Source organism: Oncorhynchus tshawytscha, linkage group LG29 (assembly GCF_018296145.1).
Source record: "Oncorhynchus tshawytscha isolate Ot180627B linkage group LG29, Otsh_v2.0, whole genome shotgun sequence".
NCBI lineage: Eukaryota > Metazoa > Chordata > Actinopteri > Salmoniformes > Salmonidae > Oncorhynchus > Oncorhynchus tshawytscha.
Genome location: NC_056457.1, coordinates 12,369,022 through 12,394,466, shown reverse-complemented (window position 1 = coordinate 12,394,466; position 25,445 = coordinate 12,369,022). Strand labels below are relative to the sequence as shown.

The 25,445-nt window shown below is 45.6% G+C and overlaps 1 protein-coding gene across 3 annotated transcripts in view; it reads right to left on the bottom strand.

Annotated features, from left to right (window-relative positions):
* LOC112227917 (transcriptional activator GLI3-like) overlaps positions 1–25,445 on the bottom strand; it is a 144,122-nt gene that overhangs the window by 56,106 nt on the left and 62,571 nt on the right. For all 3 annotated transcript variants that reach the window (XM_024392919.2, XM_024392921.2, XM_024392920.2), the window contains exon 4: positions 6,418–6,523. In XM_024392919.2, coding sequence (XP_024248687.1) covers positions 6,418–6,523 — 106 coding nt within the window. The remainder of the gene's footprint in view (positions 1–6,417; positions 6,524–25,445) is intronic.

Sequence of the window (25,445 nt, the reverse complement as noted above, 5' to 3'; positions counted from 1 at the left end):
CAGCGTACACCTAAAGAACACAGAGAGAGAGAGAAGAGAGAGAGACAGAGAGAGAAAGACAGGGAGAGAAAGACAGGGAGAGACAGAGAGAGAGACAGGGAGAGACAGAGAGAGAGACAGAGAGAGAGACAGAGAGAGAAAGACAGGGAGAGACAGAGAGAGACAGAGAGAGACAGGGAGAGACAGAGAGAGACAGAGAGAGACAGAGAGAGACAGGGAGAGACAGAGAGAGACAGGGAGAGACAGGGAGAGACAGGGAGAGACAGAGAGAGACAGGGAGAGACAGAGAGAGACAGGGAGAGACAGAGAGAGACAGAGACAGAGAGAGAGAGAGAGAGACAGACAGAGAGACAGAGAGAGAAAGACAGGGAGAGACAGAGAGAGACAGGGAGAGACAGAGAGAGACAGAGAGAGACAGAGAGAGACAGAGAGAGACAGAGAGAGACAGAGAGAGAGACAGAGAGAGACAGAGAGAGACAGAGAGAGACAGAGAGAGACAGAGAGAGAGACAGAGAGAGAGACAGAGAGAGACAGAGAGAGACAGAGAGACAGAGAGAGAGACAGAGAGACAGGGAGAGACAGAGAGAGATGGAGAGAGACAGAGAGAGAGAGAGAGAGAGAGAGAGAGAGAGACAGACAGACAGACAGACAGACAGACAGACAGACAGACAGACAGACAGACAGACAGACAGACAGACAGACAGACAGACAGAGAGACAGACAGACAGAAAAAGACAGAGAGAGAGAGAGGGAGGGAGAGAGCACAAAAATGTAGATAGGGAGGTGGAAAATGTACGATTCATGAAATATTCAAACTATTTTTTGCATAGATAGTGGGGGAAAAGACAGCTCATGGGCCGTTAGTTGGAGTTCCACATGTTTGTGCCGCTTTTCAAAGTATTACATTTCAAATGTCCAAAAATGTTTCAGTATGTTGTTACTCAGATGGAATGATCATTCTCGGAATAGCATGAAAATCAATTACACCCTCTTTCTGGGTAGTTAACTATGGTTGTACTGCAGCCGACTACAGAGTGCTGATGTTGTACTGAAATTAATGGGACCTGCTTTTCCCCTGGTAGACTCACAGAATACCTTACAGTCCGTTTGGAGACCACAGCTGTACAAACACACTTCTGAATGCAATAACCACACAGACAGGAAGCAGCATACCCTTACATGCCCAACACACACACACACATAATACCAGGTTCACAAGTATATTCACCACTAACACCACAGTGCTTAGCAAAGTTTTGGGAAAAAAATTGTGTTTGATCAAACAAATTAACAACAGACTTTCAGCACGCTTATAGGGAAGGGCACTGAACATGCTTGGCACTGACAATAATTACTCATGATTGGCTGAAAAAAACTGATAGTAAGAATATTGTTGGAGCTGTTTTGTTATATTTCAGTGCAGCTTTTGATATCATTGAGCAAATCAAATCTAGTTTCTCACATGCGCTGAATACCACAGGTGTCGAACTTACAATGAAATGCTTACTTACAATCCCTTAACCAACAATGCAGTTTTAAGAAACATATGTGTTAAGTAAAAAATAGCTAAGCACAAAATAAGAAAGAAAAGTAAGAAGTAATTCAAGAGCACCAGTAAAATAACAATAGTGAGGTTATATACAGGGGGTACCGGTACAGAGTCAATCTACGGGGGCACCGGTTAGTCGGCGAAATTGAGGTAATATGTACATGTAGGTAGAGTTAAAGTGACTATGCATAGATAATAAACAGAGAATAGCGCCAACGTAAAAGGGGGGCAATGCAAATAGTCTGGGTAGACATTTGATTAGATGTACATGAGTCTTATGGCTTGGGGGTAGAAACTGTTGAGATGATTTTGGACCTAGACCTAGGTGGTCTAGAATTTTTTCCCCCTCTGGTTGCACATTCAACATGCTGGTAGAAATGATGTAAAACTAATTTAAGTTTCCCTGCATTAAAGTCCCAGGCCACTATTGCTTTAACAACGTAGGTGTTATGGATTTGCATTCTCTGCCTTATCATTGCCTATCAAATAGAACACAGAGGGGTTTCTTTAATTGAAAACCTCTAATGCAAATTTGGTTGAGTGTGGTGTACCGCAGGGCAGGCGGCTAGGGCCATTATTATTTTCTGCATTTTATTAATTACCTTCCATTGACCTTGAATAAAGCCTGTGTCAATGTTCAGTGACGACTCAACAGTATACACATCAGCTACGACAGTAAAATAAATAACTGACACCCTTAACATAGAGCTCCAGTCAGTTTTAGAATGGGTAACTAACAATAAGCATTTTGGGGGGGGTCAAATCACTCGCTCAATGCTAAACCTCATTTAGAGCTACTATTGAATAATGTAGCGATTGAGCAAGTTGAAGAGACTGGACTGCTGGGTGTAAACCTAGATAGCAAGCTATCATGGTCAAAACATATAGACTCAATGGTTGCTAAAAATGGGAAGAGGTTTGTCCATGATAAGGCGTTGTTCTGCTTTCTTGACATCTCAGTCAACCAGATACTGTAGGTCCTACAGGCCCTAGTTTTGTCGCACCTGGGCTACTATCCAGTTGTGTGTTAATGTGCAGCAAAGAGAGACATCGGTAAATTGCAGTTGGTCCAGAATAGAGCAGGAGAAAATACTAAGAAATGGGAAAAAGTTACAAATCATGTCACAACTAACTGCCATATTGGACTGTAGTGTCTGAGGGACCCACAGTTGAAAGGGCACATATCTAATAGATTTTGCACCAGATTCATAATGTCTCGTTGGCCATGTCCAAGAAAATAACCAGTATTCATACAGTATGTTATCTGAGACAATGGCAGAACTAACATTAACATGACAATATGCAAACATTATCCGAGTGAATGCGAGTCTGTGGAGATACCTTAGTTTACACACTCCATTGTGTACTCGGGAGTAGATCATTTGAGCTAATTCCTAAGCAAATCACTATATCGCAACGACCGTGGCTACGCAAACAGCCATGAGTCAATTACTTATTCCCTAAGAGCATCTTGTTGTTTTAGTGGCCACATTCAAGCACAAGGGCCTCTAACTCCTAAGTAAACTCTCATGCAGATAATTGACTTGTAGTCGAATACCTCTGTTTGTTCCCGGCCCGTCTCCGGGTGACCGAGACCAGGCGCTGAGTCACAAGAGAGGGCCTTTTGTTTTGTGTTTGGCCGTCTTCGGTCCAATAATGCCCCATATGAAAGGAGCGGTCTCTTCTCTTTGGCCCCGGCCTCCCCCATGCAGCCCCCCCATGCAGCCCCCCATTAAGCCGGGCTGACACAATGGGAGCGGTGGTGGGGACGAGAGCTCCCATGGAGAGCCTGCTCTTCACTGGTCTGTGTGTTTATTTAAGCAGGAAGTGAGGAAGCATCTTCTCTAGAGGAAGAGTGGTGGAGGGGTGGATATCCGTCAATGGGACTGGATGTCAGCTGTTCCCAGGCCAGAGACACTAAGGGACACACATATTGATCTGACAGTAGTGTAGGAAAGGCCTGCTGATCCTAGATCAGCTGCACTGACTCAATGATTCAATAGTTATAAAAAGTGGTTGGTCAGAGCTCTGCTGGTCTCTAAGACTCCACAGTTTCCCATTTTAGACATGCAGGACTACAACCCCCTATTATGTGTACCTACGTAATCAATGCCCTGCACCCACACGATGATGGCAACCCCTGACCCTCCATCTTTAATATTGAATGGCGGGTGCCTTCCCTGCAAGAATTTATAAAGTAAACAATTCTCCTAGCTCCTGCCTGTAATTGTACTCTCCCCTTCCTAATAGAGGCGGTGTGCAGCAGGAGAGAGAGAGAGGGGGGGGGGGACAAAGGACAGTTAATTTGTGATTTCCTCCGCTCATTTGAAGGCAAATTAAGTGTCAAGCAGCTAATACAGAGCATATTTCATTTTATGAGCTTTTAATTTAATTCTGTCGGCCTCATATCGCCCAGTGCTGTTAGCGTAGCCTAACGCTCCTTCGTTCCTCCCTCGTCTGCGGGCACCAGGCCATAAATAAACATGTTTCAATTATACCCATCACAATAATAGGATAGGATTCTGTTCATTTGCGACGTCGGTTAGACGGCAGAACATATCATGGGAAAATGAGCCGGCGGTGGCAGCTTGTTTTTCTACCGGACACAGTCCTAGCGTTAGCGCTGTTAGCCTTAGCGCGGCAGCTAGCGTTAGCGAGGCTGGATTGATTGTACCGCCGCAGGGCCAGGCCCACTGTAATTACCAGCTATAATGAGAGCCCTGCATGGGGAAGTAATGGCAATAATACTCTACTGTGTACTTAGCCATATCTTTAAGAGGGCTAATAACGATTCATTCTGCTCACTAAGGAGAGCTTGTCTTAAAACAATTCAATATTTCTCTCTGAAATCCCCCCACCTGCCCCCCTGGTCCCTGAAGGACTGTGCTTGTTCTCTCTGTGTGCAAGACCACTGACTGCATTGTTGGGGGTGACTGGATCAAAATGCTCCTTTATAAGAAATTCTTAAAAACACTGTGCATGAGACCAAATTGCCAGATGTATGGTTCCAAAACAATACTGAGTATTGTTACAGTCAAAATCTGAAGCAAAACTACAGTGGCCTACATAACTCTGCCATCTGTAGATGGACTATACAGACCGTAAACTTAACTTCAATAACACTGTTGCCTACTCTAAAAAGCAGCAAAGGTAATGACATTGTGAGCGGAGGACCGTAGGTTCCAATTTGAAAGGGACATGTGTAACTCGGTAATGTGTGTACTATAGCACCCAAGTCAATTTGAATAAGACCGTCCACTAAACAACCGACTTGTAATCATGAAAAATGGGGCCTTTCAGCGCGGCGTGTCGTGTTAAGCAGCAATACAAGTGGATGAACACTGTCTGGACAGAGAGCGAGTGACTGAACACGTTTGTTCGGTGCAGCGCAACTTCTCTTCTCCCCCCCCTAATTTAATTCAGTGGGTTCCATGTCTCCCACTTCCCCCTGACCTGTGCTCCAGGTCTCTCCAAAGCGCCTTTGACTGATAACAAGCAGGACTGTTTGTTTGAGCCGTGTTGGCAGCGCGTGTTCTCCCCATTATCTCCACATAAGCTAAATGCTAAATTATATTTGGTATTTTGTTTGCGGTGACACAGGGCATCAATCATCCACTCTTTTTTATTTCCTCACCTCTCCCTCTCTCCTTACCTCAGGGAGAGAGGGAGAGGGGTTGAATGGGGGGAGGCATAAAAAATTCATTACGCTTAGTGGCACATCGGCAAGGGAGAGATATGACTCCCGAGCACGAGGGAGGGTGAGGGTGGAGTGGGGGAGTTGATAATGATGAAGAATATAAAACATAATGCTGCCCCATCCAATTTGTCCCCGTCGCGCACTGATCGCTTCCTTCCTGTCTCCGGGTTAGAAACTAGCGCTGCAAGGGCAACAGAACATCCACTGCTAGTCCTCACTGTTCAGACAGAACAGAGGGAGAAAACGGTAGAAGGAAAGACAGAGAAAGAGAGGGGAGAAGGAGGGAGAGTGAATGAGAGTGAGAAAGAGAGAGGCTAGTGTGTGTGTGTGTGCACGCGCACAGAAACTGAGGGAATCCCCTAGTACAGAGGACATTGATGTGTAGCTGCTGACCTGGCCAACCACGTCAGTGAAGCCTTAGGAGAAATATGGGAATGGGAGACTCAACCCATACATGTTCCTCTGCTTAATGCATTTACTTATGTGTGATCATGTATGTGTGTGGGGGGGGCGGGGGTGTATACATGGAATAGTGCATGTCAGAAAATGTGTGTGTGAAGGTGTGTATGTCAGTACAGTTATTTGTGTGGCAGTGAAGGTGTGCATGTCAGTAGAGTTACTCGTGTATCAGTGAAGGTGTGCATGTCAGGTTGAGAGTTGCATCGTCTCGTCTTGACAAGGCTTGATCACTGTGCTTATGAGAATCACACGCCCCGGGCTCTCGTCTCCATGTTTCTGACACGTGTTCATTTGCCTGTCTCTGACATGTGGATCATGTTGCTGCCAGACAGGGCCCGTGGCCTTTGATCTGAGGAGCACAGAGCATCTCTGAGGAGGATGCAACACTCCCAGAGAAAAACAGGAGAAACATATTTATATTGTCATTACCACTACTTTGAGTTGATACTGACACCAATGATATGATACTGATATCCAAAAGACTTCTCAGTAGGCCTGACAAACTCCTATGCATTATTTTCTGTTGAGAAGAAGTGTCTCGGTGTGTGTGCGGTGCACGTAAGAGGGGCTGTGTGTGTGTGTGTGTGTGTGTGTATGTGTGTGTGTGTGTGTGTGTGTGTATGTGTGTGTGTGTGTGTGTGTGTGTGTGTGCGTGCGTGCGTGCGTGTGCGTGTGCGTGCGCATGTGTGTGTGTACAGTCTGTGACACTCACACGTGCAGCGGGGGAACAGGGGACGGCTCGTAGATGTAGCGTCCCTGGGCGTGTCTGTCATCGATGGGCACCGGCGGATGGAAGGCAGGAAAGAACTGTGGCGGGGCTGCATAGGGGTAAGAGAGAGAGAGAGAGAAAGACAAGGGGACAAATAGAGAAAAAAGAGCGTTAAACAGACCATCAGCTTTAAAGCACATATCTCTTTACCAACCATCGAATCATGGTTGTATTGACTCAATGTGTTTTTATGGGCATTCCTAAGTAATGTGCTTCTTCAGCCGGTCTAAGTGCAGAGTAATGAAAAGCAGTGGTTGATGGCTATCTTTCAGGAGGCCCTGCCCAAATGAGACCTCATTAAAAACAACTGAACTAAAAAGCCTCACTGCCTTGGAATGTTCACTAGGAAGTCCACCTAAAACAACTCAGGGATATAACTCAAAATAAACCGAGACACAAATTAACTGCAAGGGGACGGCGCCATTTTTATTTTTCATGCTGTAAGGCTGATCTGGCATAAATACACTTTTTACACAAAGACTAACACTGAGGAACAACCACTGAGGGAATTGGGAGAAAAATGGAGGATGCGTTTGGAAGCAGGGAAATGATTCGTCACAACTGTCTGAAAGAAGTGGGAGGCTGTCTAATTCCTCATATAAAACATTAAAACATTTGCATAATATCAGCTCCCAAGCACTTGGCTATTTTTACCCCGAGAGAGAAGCTGCTGAATTTTTGCCAGGGCTGGAAACACACAACTACAGAAGTTCAAGTATCCTCACCTCAATTGCACCCTCTATCCCAGGGTTTCCCAAATGACGCCCCCCCCCCGCAGGTGATTTTATTTGGCCGCACAAGTTTTCAGAACAAAAAAGAAATTAACAAATGCACTACTGGTCAAAAGTTTTAGAACACCTACTCATTCAAGTGTTTTTCTTTATTTGTACTATTTTCCACATTGAAGAATGATAGTGAAGACATCAGAATGATTAAATAACACATATGGAATCATGTAGTAACCAGAAAAGTGTTAAACAAATCAAAATATATTTTATATTTGAGATTCTTTGTTGACAGCTTTGCACAGTCTTGGCATTCTCTCATCCAGCTTCATGACGAAGTCACCTGGAATACATTTCGATTAACAGCGGTGCCTTCCTCAAAGTTAATTTGTGGAATTTCTTTCTTTCTTAATGCGTTTGAGCCAATCAATTGTGTTGTGACAACGTAGGGGAGGTATATATGGTACAAGACCAAGTCCATATTATGACAAGAATTGCTCAAATAAGCAAAGAGAAACGACAGTCCATCATTACTTTAAGACATGAAGGTCAGTCAATACGGAAAATTTCAAGAACTTTGAAACTTTCTTCAAGTGCAGTCGCAAAAACCATCAAGCACTGCGATGAAACTGGCTTTCATGAGGACCGCCACAGGAATGGAAGACCCAGAGTTACCTCTGCCGCAGAAGATACGTTCATTAACCTTTTGCGTGTAGGGGGCAGAATTTTCATTTTTGGCTACAAAACGTACCCATTTGAAACTGCCTATTTCTCAGCCCTAGAAACTAGAATATGCATGTAATTGTCAGATTAGGATAGAAAACACTCTAAAGTTTCCAAAACTGTAAAAATATTGTCTGTGAGTATGACAGAACTGATATTGCAGGCGAAAACCTGAGGAAAATCCAATCAGGAAGTGCCTCTTATTTTGAAACCTCTCTGTTCCTATGCATGCCTATCCTCCATTTAAAGGGATATCAACCAGATTCCTTTTTCTATGGCTTCCCTCGGGTGTCAACAGTCTTTAGACATAGTTTCAGGCTTTTATTTTGAAAAATGAGCGTGACAGATCACATTGCGTAAGTGGATAGGTGGGGGCTCTCAGAGTGAGTTTTGCGCTACAGAGTAAAGCGGCCATTGTTTCTCCCGGTATTATTGAAAAACCTACACACCCGGTTGATATATTATCGAATACATATTTTAAAAACAACCTGAGGGTTGATTATAAAAAACGTTTGACATGTTTCTGTGGACATTATGGATATTATTTGGAATATACATCTGCGTTGTCGTGACCGCTCTTTCCTGTGGATTTCTGAACATAACGCGACAAACAAGCAGATGTATTTTGGGTATAAAAATCATCTTTATGGAACAAAAGGAACATTTGTTGTGTAACTGGGAGTCTCGTGAGTGAAAACATCTGAAGATCATCAAAGGTAAACAATTAATTTGATTGCTTTTCTGATTTTCGTGACCTAGCTACTTAATGCTTAGTGTACATAATGTTTTTCTTTGCTATCGATAAACTTACACAAATGCTTGGATTGCTTTCGCTGTAAAGCATAATTTCAAAATCTGAGACGACAGGTGGATTAACAAAAGGCTAAGCTGTGTTTTGCAATATTGCACTTGTGATTTCATGAATATGAATATTTTTTTGTAATATTATTTGACTGTGGCGCTATGCTATTCAGCGGTTGCTGACGAAAATGATCCCGCTAACGGGATGGGTAGCGTCAAGAAGTTGAAGTTACCAGCCTCAGAAATTGCAGCACAAATAAATGCTTCACAGAGTTCAAGTAACAGACACAGCTTAACATCAACTGTTCAGAGGAGACTGCGTGAATTAGGCCTTTGTGGTCAAATTGCTGGAAAGAAATCGCTACTAAAGGACACCAATAAGAAGAAGAGACTTGCTTGGGCCAAGAAACACGAGCAATGGACATTAGACCGGTGGAAATTTGTCCTTTGGTTTGGAGTCCAAATAGGAGATTATTGGTTCCAACCGCCGTGTCTTTGTGAGACGTGGTGTGGGTGAACGGATGATCTCTGCATGTGTATTTCCCACCGTAAGGCATGGAGGAGGAGGTGTTATGGTGTGGGGGTGCTTTGCTGGTGACACTGTGATTTATTTAGAATTCAAGGCACACTTAACCAGCATGGCCACCACAGCATTTTGCAGCATTATGCCTGCTCATCTGGTTTGGGCTTAGTGGGACTATCATTTGTTTTTCAACAGGACAATGACCCAACACACCTGCAGGCTGTGTAAGGGCTATTTTACCAAGAAGGAGAGTGATGGAGTGCTGCATCAGATTACCTGGCTTCCACAATCCACTGACCTCAACCAAATTGAGATGGTTTGGGATGAGTCGGACCACAGAGCGAAGGAAAAGCAGCCAACAAGTGCTCAGCATATGTGACCCGATTCAGGAAACTAGGCGTATGTCACAAGTCACGAGTTCACAGGAGAGCCCTTTGAATGTAAAACTCTTTTTTTTAACTAGCCATGATTGGCTGAAATAATTAGTGTGTTGGACATGCTGAGTTCGGATTGGTCTGCCATATAGAAGGCTTCTGTCTATTTGAGCTCATCAGTCTGTGTTGGTAATCCTGTCGAACAAAGCTTTTTTATGTGTTGTGTAGTGGAGCTGCATAAGTGTTGCTCTCCACTTTCCGGAGGATCAAGTTTTAAAATCAGTGGAATTGGAGTATGATGGAGAAAGCACCTGTCACCGGATTACATCTTCAAACTAAGGGCAACCATGGTACGCATTCCTGACAGGTCGACGTGTCCATCATGCATGATGATGTATACAGGTAAGATAGCTAGCAACATTTTCAGATATTACATGTTTCTATTTTGACAGAAAGTGGTTTCATTTCAAGCTAAAGTGTACTATTAGCTATCTAGCTAACATTCGCTGGCTGGCTCCCTAGCTGATGTTATAATTTGTTTCCCAGAGCCGCTTGCTTTTCAAGTTAGAGCCTAATGTTAGCTAGCTAACATTGAACCTGGTTGGTTAGCTCCCAGCACTGTGGCATTGTTGTCACTGTTCATTGTTGTAACTAGATAACGTTAGCTGGCTGGCTCGTTAGCTAACGATACGTGATGTGTGTACAACTCCCATTGAATATGGCCTGGTGTCAGTAAACGTCTGCAAAAAAAGAGTAATGCAATTGTTGCCAGCAGAGCTGATTAGGCTGTTTTCATGTTATTCAGAGGTAAACAAATCATTGTCAAGTGTGGGCTCCGACGCTGAAGGAGTGTAGACAAAAAAGAGCTCTTCACTAGATACCAAAACATTAAAAGGCCATTTTCTCAAAAGTGAGTTTACAAGTTGATCAACTTTCAAAGCATAATTACTTTTCCATTGTTCCTCAAATGCAGTGTATGATATACCATTTTGTAGCTCTGAGTCTCTACTTTTATCCAATGCAAAAAACACCATTTAAAATGTTGCTACGTAAGACCGAATCCAGGCGTTGAGTCACATATGTGCAAACTCCTTCAAGACTGTTGGAAAAGCATTCCAGGTGAAGCTGGTTAAGAGAATGCTAAGAGTGTGCAAATCTGTCATCAAGGCAAAGTGTGGCTATTTGAAGAATCTCAAATATAAAAAGTAATTTGATTTGTTGAACACTTTTTTGGTTACTACATGATTCCACATGTGCTATTTCATAGTTTTGATGTCTTCACTATTATTCTACAATGTAGAAAATAGTACAAATAAAGAAAAACCCTTGAATGAGTAGGTGTTTAAAGCATTTGACCGGCAGTGTATATTTTTGGGGGGATATAAAAGACTGTAAACACACCAGAAAATCATCTCCAAGTGATTTTAATTTTGGAAATCTGTTCCAAAGTATTCCCACACTTAATAAAGAGATACTGTGTTTGTGATTGTATACAAATGTAAGCAAGTTTGAAATGATTATGTTTTAGTCAAATATTATATCTGTTTGTACTTCTTGCAGCCAATTTGCAGTCGACAAATGATTTGTAATTATGTTTCCAACCCCCTGTCCATCCGCTCAAGAAGATATCGGCCCTCCGCTGAATCTAGTTGATGATCCCTGCTCTATCCTATGGTATATAATCCCCGGAGCTAGCGCTGGAATGTTGTGTTTTGAACACATCATACTGTATATCCATTGTAAGACCAGTTCAAACATGGGCTATGTCTATGTGAGTGCATCTTGCCCATACTACCCGAGGGGCTACTTGAAACCCTACCCTTTTAAAAGTGGAAGAGATTAAATCACACACGCACATACACTACCATTCAAAAGTTTGGGGTCACTTAGAAATGTCCTGGTTTTTTAAAGAAAAGCACATTTGTTTTGTACAATAAAATAACATCAAATTGATCAGAAATACAGTGTAGACATTGTTAATGTTGTAAATGACTATAGTAGCTGGAAATGGCTGGTTTTTAATGGAATATATACATAGGCAAATTATCAGCAACCATCACTCCTGTGATCCAATGGCACGTTGTGTTAGCTAATCCAAGTTGATCATTATAAGGGGCTAATTGATCATTAGAAAACCCTTTTGCAATTATGTTAGCACAGCTGAAAACTGTTGTGCTAATTAAAGAAGCAATAAAACTGGCCTTCTTTAGACTAGTTGAGTATCTGGAGCAATGATCAATTTTATTTTATGTTATTTTAATGGATATGTGCTTTTCTGTCAAAAACAAGGACATTTCTAAGTGACCCCAAACTATTGAATGTTAGTGTACATGAACACAGAAACACACACACACACACTCACACACAAACATACACACGAGTCACATCACAATAGAAAAGCCTGTCTGCAGACCTGTAGACAGTGAGTCTTTATCTGTGAGCAGGCGCCTGAACTGGCAGAACACAGTCAAACAGCGAGGGGAGGAGGGGGCTTCGTGATAGGATGTGTTTTTAGTGTGTAAACATCTGGCGCCCGTGTGCCAGCAGGAGGATGGGCAGGCAGCCAGGCAGCCAGGGGAGTGGTGCCCAACAGCTGGATCTAGTTGTGCCCCCTGGTCAATGCCAAACACAGGGCCCACTGCTGGGCAACAACACCGAGAGGTTTACCCCCCCCTGACTTGCTGTTCTACCTCGAAAATCACTGCTTTGACACCCTCTACCCTTAACAATCACTACTTAAACACTACCTCAACACACACTACCTCAACACACAGTACCTCAACACACAGTACCTCAACACACAGTACCTCAACACACACTACCTCAACACACAGTACCTCAACACACACTACCTCAACACACAGTACCTCAACACACAGTACCTCAACACACACTACCTCAACACACACTACCTCAACACACACTACCTCAACACACACTACCTCAACACACAGTACCTCAACACACAGTACCTCAACACACAGTACCTCAACACACACTACCTCAACACACAGTACCTCAACACACACTACCTCAACACACAGTACCTCAACACACACTACCTCAACACACAGTACCTCAACACACACTACCTCAACACACAGTACCTCAACACACACTACCTCAACACACACTACCTCAACACACAGTACCTCAACACACACTACCTCAACACACAGTACCTCAACACACACTACCTCAACACACAGTACCTCAACACACAGTACCTCAACACACAGTACCTCAACACACAGTACCTCAACACACACTACCTCAACACACAGTACCTCAACACACACTACCTCAACACACACTACCTCAACACACACTACCTCAACACACAGTACCTCAACACACACTACCTCAACACACACTACCTCAACACACAGTACCTCAACACACACTACCTCAACACACACTACCTCAACACACAGTACCTCAACACACACTACCTCAACACACACTACCTCAACACTCCTTATTAATACATGACTTACAGCTTGGCCACCTGCCCTGCCCCTGATCAAGCAACAGGGCACAACTCAGACAGGCCTTGTTTAGTGGAATTGCAGGGCTTGCATGTCTTGAAAGAGAAGTGTGTTGAGTTGCATTACGTTTCATGTAAGCAGACAGCCATAAATCAGATGCATCCCGGTGAATACATTAGGAATGTTTTCTATGATTGCACACCAGTTATAATAATAAATAATGGCTTGCATTGTAAAGCAAAATAGAGTGTATAGTGGTCTTAACATGTCTTAACATGGAAACGGATACTTTGATCACGAGGCTCAAAACACATGCTATGGAACAAGTCTGTAATAGTCCCCCAAAAAACGTGCCATTGTATTACGCAAATGTGAAAAATCCTTTGAAATGAACTTGTTTTTGTGAGAAAGACAAGAAAGCAAAGAGACGTGCTAGCTAAATACCTACTGTAGCAGCACTCTGGCACTGTGTTTGACCTCTGAGTATCTGTCTCTTTGATAGCTTCCTTCTGATGACTCATGTTTGGCCTGGTCTTCTCTGAACGAGAGGAGGCAAAAGGGTGGAATCTGCTATCACTTGTGTTTACCTAACAACTCTTAGCTCCGATGCACTAAGCAGCATAGGTTTCAAATCAAATCAAATCAAATTTTATTTGTCACATACACATGGTTAGCAGATGTTAATGCGAGTGTAGCGAAATGCTTGTGCTTCTAGTTCCGACATGCAGTAATAACGAACAAGTAATCTAACTAACAATTCCAAAAAACTACTGTCTTATACACAGTGTAAGGGGATAAAGAATATGTACATAAGGATATATGAATGAGTGATGGTACAGAGCAGCATAGGCAAGATACAGTAGCTGATATCGAGTACAGTATATACATATGAGATGAGTATGTAAACCAAGTGGCATAGTTAAAGTGGCTAGTGATACATGTATTACATAAGGATGCAGTCGATGATATAGAGTACAGTATATACGTATGCATATGAGATGAATAATGTAGGGTAAGTAACATTATATAAGGTAGCATTGTTTAAAGTGGCTAGTGATATATTTACATCATTTCCCATCAATTCCCATTATTAAAGTGGCTGGAGTTGAGTCAGTGTCATTGACAGTGTGTTGGCAGCAGCCACTCAATGTTAGTGGTGGCTGTTTAACAGTCTGATGGCCTTGAGATAGAAGCTGTTTTTCAGTCTCTCGGTCCCAGCTTTGATGCACCTGTACTGACCTCGCCTTCTGGATGACAGCGGGGTGAACAGGCAGTGGCTCGGGTGGTTGATGTCCTTGATGATCTTTATGGCCTTCCTGTAGCATCGGGTGGTGTAGGTGTCCTGGAGGGAAGGTAGTTTGCCCCGGTGATGCGTTGTGCAGACCTCACTACCCTCTGGAGAGCCTTACGGTTGAGGGCGGTGCAGTTGCCATACCAGGCGGTGATACAGCCCGCCAGGATGCTCTCGATTGTGCATCTGTAGAAGTTTGTGAGTGCTTTTGGTGACAAAATTTCTTCAGCCTCCTGAGGTTGAAGAGGCGCTGAACGATGCTGTCTGTGTGAGTGGACCAATTCAGTTTGTCTGTGATGTGTATGCCGAGGAACTTAAAACTTGCTACCCTCTCCACTACTGTTCCATCGATGTGGATGGGGGTGTTCCCTCTGCTGTTTCCTGAAGTCCACAATCATCTCCTTAGTTTTGTTGACGTTGAGTGTGAGGTTATTTTCCTGACACCACACTGTGGGCCCTCACCTCCTCCCTGTAGGCCATCTCGTCGTTGTTGGTAATCAAGCCTACCACTGTTGTGTCCCACAAACTTGATGATTGAGTTGGAGGCGTGCGTGGCCTTCAGTCGTGGGTGAACAGGGAGTACAGGAGAGGGCTCAAACGCACCCTTGTGGGGCCCCAGTGTTGAGGATCTGCGGGGAGGAGATGTGTTTACCCTCACCACCTGGGGCTTCAGCTCCAGTACCCAGTTGCACAGGGCGGGGTAGACCCAGGGTCTCGAGCATGAGGTTGGAGGGTACTAATCAAATCAAATAAATCAAATTTTATTTGTCACATACACATGGTTAGCAGATGTTAATGCGAGTGTAGCGAAATGCTTGTGCTTCTAGTTCCGACAATGCAGTAATAACGAACAAGTAATCTAACTAACAATTCCCCCCAAATGTTTTTTTTAAAACTACTGTCTTATACACAGTGTAAGGGGATAAAGAATATGTACATAAGGATATATGAATGAGTGATGGTACAGAGCAGTATAGGCAAGATACGGTAGATGATATCGAGTACAGTATATACATATGAGATGAGTATGTAAACCAAGTGGCATAGTTAAAGTGGCTAGTGATACATGTATTACATAAGGATGCAGTCGATGATATAGCGTACAGTATCTACGTATGCATATGAGATGAATAATGTAGGGTAAGTAACATTATATAAGGTAGCATTGTTTAAAGTGGCTAGTGATATATTTACATCATTTCCCATCAATTCCCATTATTAAAGTGGCTGGAGTAGAGTCAGTGTCATTGACAGTGTGTTGGCAGTAGCCACTCAATGTTAGTGGTGGCTGTTTAACAGTCTGATGGCCTTGAGATAGAAGCTGTTTTTCAGTCTCTCGGTCCCAGCTTTGATGCACCTGTACTGACCTCGCCTTCTGGATGACAGCGGGGTGAACAGGCAGTGGCTCGGGTGGTTGATGTCCTTGATGATCTTTATGGCCTTCCTGTAGCATCGGGTGGTGTAGGTGTCCTGGAGGGCAGGTAGTTTGCCCCGGTGATGCGTTGTGCAGACCTCACTACCCTCTGGAGAGCCTTACGGTTGAGGGCGGTGCAGTTGCCATACCAGGCGGTGATACAGCCCGCCAGGATGCTCTCGATTGTGCATCTGTAGAAGTTTGTGAGTGCTTTTGGTGACAAGCCGAATTTCTTCAGCCTCCTGAGGTTGAAGAGGCGCTGCTGCGCCTTCCTCACGATGCTGTCTGTGTGAGTGGACCAATTCAGTTTGTCTGTGATGTGTATGCCGAGGAACTTAAAACTTGCTACCCTCTCCACTACTGTTCCATCGATGTGGATGGGGGTGTTCCCTCTGCTGTTTCCTGAAGTCCACAATCATCTCCTTAGTTTTGTTGACGTTGAGTGTGAGGTTATTTTCCTGACACCACACTCCGAGGGCCCTCACCTCCTCCCTGTAGGCCATCTCATCGTTGTTAGTAATCAAGCCTACCACTGTTGTGTCGTCCGCAAACTTGATGATTGAGTTGGAGGCGTGCATGGCCACGCAGTCGTGGGTGAACAGGGAGTACAGGAGAGGGCTCAGAACGCACCCTTGTGGGGCCCCAGTGTTGTGGATCAGCGGGGAGGAGATGTTGTTGCCTACCCTCACCACCTGGGGGCGGCCCGTCAGGAAGTCCAGAACCCAGTTGCACAGGGCGGGGTCGAGACCCAGGGTCTCGAGCTTGATGACGAGCTTGGAGGGTACTATGGTGTTGAATGCCGAGCTGTAGTCGATGAACAGCATTCTCACATAGGTATTCCTCTTGTCCAGATGGGTTAGGGCAGTGTGCAGTGTGGTTGAGATTGCATCGTCTGTGGACCTATTTGGGCGGTAAGCAAATTGGAGTGGGTCTAGGGTGTCAGGTAGGGTGGAGGTGATATGGTCCTTGACTAGTCTCTCAAAGCACTTCATGATGACGGATGTGAGTGCTATGGGGCGGTAGTCGTTTAGCTCAGTTACCTTAGCTTTCTTGGGAACAGGAACAATGGTGGCCCTCTTGAAGCATGTGGGAACAGCAGACTGGTATAGGGATTGATTGAATATGTCCGTAAACACACCGGCCAGCTGGTCTGCGCATGCTCTGAGGGCGCGGCTGGGGACGCCGTCTGGGCCTGCAGCCTTGCGAGGGTTAACACGTTTAAATGTCTTACTCACTTCGGCTGCAGTGAAGGAGAGACTGCATGTTTTCGTTGCAGGCCGTGTCAGTGGCACTGTATTGTCCTCAAAGCGGGCAAAAAAGTTATTTAGTCTGCCTGGGAGCAAGACATCCTGGTCCGTGACTGGGCTGGGTTTCTTCCTGTAGTCCGTGATTGACTGTAGACCCTGCCACATGCCTCTTGTGTCTGAGCCGTTGAATTGAGATTCTACTTTGTCTCTGTACTGGCGCTTAGCTTGTTTGATAGCCTTGCGGAGGGAATAGCTGCACTGTTTGTATTCAGCCATGTTACCAGACACCTTGCCCTGATTAAAAGCAGTGGTTCGTGCCTTCAGTTTCACACGAATGCTGCCATCAATCCAAGGTTTCTGGTTAGGGAATGTTTTAATCGTTGCTATGGGAACGACATCTTCAACGCACGTTCTAATGAACTCGCACACCGAATCAGCGTATTCGTCAATGTTGTTGTCTGACGCAATACGAAACATCTCCCAGTCCACGTGATGGAAGCAGTCTTGGAGTGTGGAGTCAGCTTGGTCGGACCAGCGTTGGACAGACCTCAGCGTGGGAGCTTCTTGTTTTAGTTTCTGTCTGTAGGCAGGGATCAACAAAATGGAGTCGTGGTCAGCTTTTCCGAAAGGGGGCGGGGCAGGGCCTTATATGCGTCGCGGAAGTTAGAGTAACAATGATCCAAGGTCTTTCCACCCCTGGTTGCGCAATCGATATGCTGATAAAATTTAGGGAGTCTTGTTTTCAGATTAGCCTTGTTAAAATCCCCAGCTACAATGAATGCAGCCTCCGGATAAATCGTTTCCAGTTTGCAGAGAGTTAAATAAAGTTCGTTCAGAGCCATCGATGTGTCTGCTTGGGGGATATATACGGCTGTGATTATAATCGAAGAGAATTCTCTTGGTAGATAATGCGGTCTACATTTGATTGTGAGGAATTCTAAATCAGGTGAACAGAAGGATTTGAGTTCCTGTATGTTTCTTTCATCACACCATGTCACGTTAGTCATAAGGCATACGCCCCCGCCCCTCTTCTTACCAGAAAGATGTTTGTTTCTGTCGGCGCGATGCGTGGAGAAACCCGCTGGCTGCACCGCTTCGGATTGCGTCTCTCCAGTTAGCCATGTTTCCGTGAAGCAGAGAACGTTGCAGTCTCTGATGTCCCTCTGGAATGCTACCCTTGCTCGGATTTCATCAACCTTGTTGTCAAGAGACTGGACATTGGCGAGAAGAATGCTAGGGAGAGGTGCACGATGTGCCCGTCTCCGGAGTCTGACCAGAAGACCGCTTCGTTTCCCTCTTTTTCTGAGTCGTTTTTTCGGGTCGCTGCATGGGATCCACTCCGTTGTCCTGTTTGTAAGGCAGAACACAGGATCCGCATCGCGAAAAACATATTCTTGGTCGTACTGATGGTGAGTTGACGCTGATCTTATATTCAGTAGTTCTTCTCGGCTGTATGTAATGAAACCTAAGATGACCTGGGGTACTAGTGTAAGAAATAACACGTAAAAAAACAAAAAACTGCATAGTTTCCTAGGAACGCGAAGCGAGGCGGCCATCTCTGTCGGCGCCGGAAGTTCAAGTATGGTGTTGAATGCCGAGCTGTAGTCGATGAACAGCATTCTCACATAGGTATTCCTCTTGTCCAGATGGGTTAGGGCAGTGTGCAGTGTGGTTGAGATTGCATCGTCTGTGGACCTATTTGGGCGGTAAGCAAATTGGAGTGGGTCTAGGGTGTCAGGTAGGGTGGAGGTGATATGGTCCTTGACTAGTCTCTCAAAGCACTTCATGATGACGGATGTGAGTGCTACGGGTCTCTAAGCCATATCCTTGACCGCTCATGTCAAACCCTGGGCTGTAACTTCAACCCGTGAGGCAGGAGAGAGGTCTATGGAGGGTCTATAGATATTTTCAGACTGCAGAACCTCTCCAGACTGAATGCGTGCTACAGCTCCTCTTACACCACCTCCCTTCTCACCTCCCCCATCCTCCCTCACCTCCTCCCCCACCTCCTCCTTCACTACATCCGCCGCTCTACTCTAGATTACCCAGATCCCCCTCTGTTTATCCCTCTGGAGCGGCTCACTCAACACACCCCTGTCCCCCTGCTTCTTCTCTCCCTGTCCCCCCTTCATCGGTCTCCTCTCCTCCCGCCCTCCCTTCTGGTGTCAGCCCACAGTCCTCCTTCGCCTCAGCAGTCAGCAGTCGATTAGGGGAGCTGGTTTATTTGAATCCCTGTCTGAAGTTTACTTTAGCAGGGCCTCTATCTAAATAAGCTCTGCCACCTCTTTTACCCCATGCCACACTACCTCCATTAGGCAGGCTAACAGCCTTGTGTGCCACTTGAGGGAATGTATGCAGTGCCGAGAACAAGGGAAAATAGATAGAGAGAGAGAGAGAGAGAGGGAGGGAGGGAGGGAGGGAGGAGAGAGAGGGGAGAGAGAGAGAGAGAGAGAGAGAGAGAGAGAGAGAGAGAGAGGAGGGGGAGAGAGAGATAGAGCCCGGGAGAGAGAGAGAGAGAGAGAGAGAGAGAGAGATAGAGCCCGGGAGAGAGAGAGAGGGGGAGAGGGAGGGGGAGAGAGATAGAGCCCGGGAGAGAGAGCCCGGAAGAGAGAGAGAGAGAGAGAGAGAGAGAGAGAGAGAGAGAGGGGAGGGAGAGAGAGATAGAGCCCTGGAGAGAGAGCCCGGGAGAGAGAGAGAGAGAGAGAGAGGGAGAGGGAGAGAGAGAGGGAGGGAGAGAGAGATAGAGCCCGGGAGAGAGAGAGAGAGAGAGAGAGAGAGGGAGAGAGAGATAGAGCCCGGGAGAGAGAGAGAGAGAGAGAGAGAGAGAGAGAGAGAGAGAGAGAGAGGGAGGGAGGGAGGGAGGGAGAGAGAGAGAGAGAGAGAGAGAGAGAGAGAGAGAGAGAGAGAGAGAGAGAGAGAGAGAGAGAGAGAGAGAGAGAGAGAGAGAGAGAGAGAGAGAGAGAGAGAGAGAGAGAGAGAGAGCCCGGGAGAGAGAGCCCGGGAGAGAGCCCGAGAGAGAGCCCGGGAGAGAGAGAGAGAGAGAGAGATAGAGCCCGGGAGAGAGAGAGCCCGGGAGAGAGAGAGAGAGAGAGCCCGGGAGAGAGAGAGAGCCCGGGAGAGAGAGAGAGAGCCGGGAGAGAGAGAGAGAGAGAGGGAGGGAGAGAGAGATAGAGCCCGGGAGAGAGAGAGAGAGAGAGAGCGCTCCATCCCACAATCCATCACCACTGTCTCCTGTGGGGACTACTTTGTTGACTCTGGGAGTAAATTGCCCCTGCTCTTCTGGATATTCACTGCATGTATTCCGGGGCCTCTTTAGAATACAGACACAGCTGGGAGAGTTAATGCGCGTGTCACAGCTTTGAGCGTCCCCACCGCTGCTGCCACAACACCACTGTATGGACTAGCATTCCATAGGAGAGAGTGTAATGTGTATGCATTTGCCCCAACTGCACAGAGGTCCTATAACCGCCCATGGCAATGTGAGTATGATTAAGTAAACCATTATAGGGTAAAGCAGAACTCTGCATCCAAAATGGCACCTTATTCCCTATTTAGTGCACTAGTTTTTGCCCGGGGCACATAGGGTGGTCAAAAGTAGTGCACCATATAGGGACAAGTGTGCCATTTGAGACGCATCCTGTACTTTACCAACCAAATACAGTACGTCCCTAACAGGCTGAAATCCTCAGAAATAATGGGCACAGTCTGGCAACTTTTGCTTTGGGGGAAAGGAAATTATCAAAATGTATCAATTTGAGTACATTTCCAAAACCGCAACTCAACTGCAATTCATCACTAACCAGTACCAAATAAGTCTCACATTCTTTTGAAGTATTTTAATGACCCTGAATAACTTTGCATAAGAGCAGTATTAATTTTTCGTTTCATATTTTTTTTAGGGACGGAACTCATTAAGACGTGATTACAAATGGGTGTGTAATGAAAGGACAATTAGTTGGCGACTTGACCAGACTCATTAGTTGTAATTCTAACACAAACACACTGTTACCGAGGACCAAAAGCCTACTGCTTCCCCTTCGTTAAGAAGAGGATGATAATTACTTGTCTTTTATTGGACACATAAAAGGGTTTTTAAAGAGGAGGGGGATTGAGAGAATAAAGCCTAAAGCAGATCATTCTAGTGGTTTCTTATTAGCTCATGTATTCCCTCAATGTAAGGTCTAGTAAGGTCTAGAGTATGGCTATAGTTTGTGTGTTGCCGGCGCTTGAAAATAATCTGAGGAGTCAACCATACTCTCACCGAATTTGAACCGCAATTTCACATCAACAATGTCCCCCGTGTTACCTCTTCAGAAGGTTGACGACTAGTCATAAGGGGAGATTCCTCCTGTCCCGTACTGACTGCTCCCGGCTCTCCTCCAGCGCTGTGCTTGTGTCCCGAATGGCGCCCCTGAGTCGCGCCCCCAAACGGCTCCCTATTCCCGACACAGTGCACTACTTTTGACCAGGGCACTAAATAGGGAAAAGGGAGCCCATTGGGACGCGCGCACACTGTGTCATCCGCAGCCTGACACTGAGGAAGAACAGTCATCCAGAACCCACCGAGTCTCCTCCGCTCCTCTATGCTCTGGTGCAAAAGCACAAAGACGCACTGACAGATTGTCATAACCGACTGAAGCGGAGTGAGAAAAGGGGCTGCTGCCGGGGCCTGCTCTGCTCCACAGGTTTGTGAATGGGTAATGTGGAACATATGACAGCGGCGCTGGGGCCTGCAGCACTGCCAGGTTTCATTACGCCACTTCTCTCCTCGCTCATGATCTCAACACTCAGGCACGCCGCCTTCACCGCTGCCCGGAGCCAGATGATGACTGACGAGCGAGTGGGAGAGCGCTGGCTGAGTTGAGAGCGTGAGAGATGCTCGCTGAGGGCGCGTGCGTGTAGGACCGACTATGAGTCACGGCATGTGGACGTGAATGAGTGAGCGCGTGTAGAGGTCTACGTGACGTTCGGTTCACAAAACCCCCTCTGCGGCCCCTACAATCCCCTCACCTTCTCTCAACTCCACAAACTGTGCGACGCCGACCCTTCCCTCGCAAAACACCTCCACGTGATCGAGGATCACAGCAGCACACCTGTGTCTCTGTTCGGCTACAACTGTTCACATGAAGGGAACCCCATGCGGACTGTGTCAACATCGCGAGGAGTGTGTGTGATGTCGGAGGTTGTTATTTGGGATGGAGGGCTGCGGAACGTCCCCATCGCCGCCAGATCAATCCCTCGCCCCCTGCACCACTGCTCTAGTTGTTTGCTTGTGTTTGCTTCCACTGAGACCTCAAGCTGTTTTCAACATGTAAATAACCCTTTCCCGGGGACTGTTCGGCTCAGCTCAGTGGGAGTTCCTGTTGACTTTTGGAGCGTTTTGCTGAATTACTGTCCCAGATTGTTGCACGTCTAATGGGCTAATTACCGCTGTATAAATTAGCCTAATGCTCTCGCTGTGCTGAGGCTCTCTGCAGTACTGTACGAGGTGTGTGAGCGGCCTAGACTCAGCAAAACAGCTAGTGTGCGTGTGGGTTTGTTTTCGTGGGTGTGCGTGTGTGTTTGACTGGGGAGAAAACAGATCCTTTACTCAGCAAAGACTAACTGTGAGAGAGAAGACAAGGCAAGAGGGTAGAGGTTAAATAAAAGAAGTGTGTTTAAAGTGTTGGCTTGCCAATCTCTCTGCCATTCATCATCGAGAGAAGGGTTGGCAGATTGCACTTTCTCCTTTCCCAGTAAATCAATACACTTCTCTTCTTCCGCTCTCGTTACCTCCTTTTTCTCTCACTGTCTCAAAGAAGCAAAGAACGTTCTAGTTTACACTGCATAAGTCACTCTGTGCAGGGTCTTTTGGTGTTGTGCCTATGTATTGCTGACAGTTCCTTACATACTGGGGCATATAGTGTAGATGTTTTTAAGCCAATCAGGAAGCAGGAGAGAGATGAGGGTTGAGATTAGGCAGTGAATATGTTTGGTCAAAGCAATTTACCCTCCCTTATTCCCCTTACCCCCATACTCCTTTACCCCCTACCCCCATACTCCTCTTACCCCCTATCCCCGTACTCCTCTTACCCCATACCGCCTACCCCCGTACTCCTCTTACCCCCTACCCCCATACTCCTGTTACCCCACCCCAAATAGCATAATGGAAGTCCTGCATCGGCAAGACATTTACCAAGTGGAGTCAATCTTAACAAATTGCGCTCCCAGTGAGAGCCCTCGCTTTTTGTCTCTGAATGGAGCTACACACGTACCACTCTCCGCGAACTGTACCCCTACACCAGCTCCCCTGACATACCTTCCTTCCTTCCCTCCCTCCTTTTCTCCCTCCATGCCAGCACAGAGCAGCAGAGTAGAAGTTGAGGCTATTTTGTGGGGTCCTCTGCAGAGAGCCAATCTATCTACTGCATTTGGTGAATTCCTACAGATTGGCCTAAACCGCGGGGTGGGGGGCAGAACAAAGCGCATTGCGTCGGTTCGCCCTCCTCTTTCTCCTCCTCTCCCTTTTCCTCCCTTTCCTTCCCCACCCTCCTCCTTCTCCCCCTTCCCAGCCGGGTAGAGATTTATAATGCACTAAACTCCTGTCTCTCTCTCCCTCTCTGCCTCTCTCTCTCTCACTCCCATCTCCATCTCTCCCATCTCTCTCCCGCGCTCTCTCTCTCTGCTTAGTGCCTGGTCCCCCGAGCAGCCAGTCCAAACAATGATACATCTCGCGGTGGAAAGGAAATGACTTAAACCTCAGGTTAACTCAACAGGCCCATGCTATACGCATATTGGTGTTTTATTCCCATGTGGTTTATGGTGGTTCGAGACTATCCTATTTTCAGATCTGTGTTGTTTTTAAGGCCCATGTTTAAGTATTTAACCCCAGTGAATAACTAAAGAGGAACATTTTGTGCCAGACCATTCACTAAACATGTATTTTAAGCATGGCTAATGCATGGTGTATACAGTATATAGCACCATACAGTATATGATTAAAATAAAGTCACCCACAGCCTACCTCTGCAAATTAATCAACAAAACTCTTTGAGTGTCCTTAATGTCATGAATTTTACTTGTGATTTCAACTTGAATGTGTTATTGTGTGTGTATGGTAATATCCATGTGGATATCAGCAAACACTTGAAATAAGATAAGACAAGATGTCATTTTTTGTCTATTAGTGTAGAGAGATTAACCAATATTTTGTAAATAACTTATTGACCAACATTGGTTCAATTATTTGAATTCCATTTCGGTTGTGTTTTTTTCTGTGAGCTCAATGCGCACATTGTGCAGTTTCTCTGTAGATAAATCAGATCAAGCCCATACTGTGCAATGTAGTAATGAGTTGTAGTTTCCAACAGGCCAATATTCCAACTAGCTTAGCGCAGAAAACATGGTAATTAACTACAATGACCATAATCAATACCCCAGGCCTAGGTGTGAGGATACATATTTTATTCTACAATATGAGGAGGACTAAAAATGCTTTTCAGTCTCACTGACTCACCCAATGATCAGCAGCTTGCTCTCTGGTGATGGCATATGAGAGAGAGAGAGAGAGAGCGAGAGAGAGAGAGAGAGAGAGAGAGAGAGAGAGAGAGAGAGAGAGAGAGAGAGAGAGCGCGAGAGAGAGAGAGAGAGAGAGAGAGAGAGAGAGAGAGAGAGAGAGAGAGAGAGAGAGAGAGAGAGAGAGAGAGAGAGAGAGAGAGAGAGAGAGAGAGAGAGAGAGAGCTATGTGCTTCTCTCTCTCTCTCTCTCTCTCTCTCTCTCTCGTTTTACTTTGTAAAACAATATTTGGAATTTGATCAAATATTTTGGTAGCCTACCGCTGAAAGATTATTAGAGTCATCTCTTTTCAGCAGGAGACATTTGCTTTCCAACCTGTGTTTTCCCGCGATTGTAAACTATTTGAAATATGGCGAAAGGCCCGTTTTGTCTGCATGCTGTTTGTTCACTGACATATTTGCTGTGCGTTCCCGACTGCAGGCCATGCCTTGTTATTGGTTTACACACTACAGCTAGGCTATTTTTAACAGAAGCTATTTCTCCTCTTTCTCATGGTGTCGTAGGCTATTCTGAATGATTTCATTTCTTTCTGAACAGACAGCAGTAACTCCCGAGTGGCGCAGCGGACCAAGGCACAGTGCTAGAGGCGTCACTACAGACCCTGGTTAGTTTCCAAGCTGTATCACAACCAGCCGTGATTGGGAGTCCCATAGGGTTGGCACACAATTTGCCCAGCGTCGCCCGGGTTTGGGTTTGGTCGGGATAGGCAGTCATTGTAAATAAGAACTTGTTAACTGACTTGCCTAGTTAAATAAAGGTTAAATATATTTTTTTTTAAATAAAAACTCGAACTTTGGCAAATTTATTTACATTTATCAGACATGCTGCAGC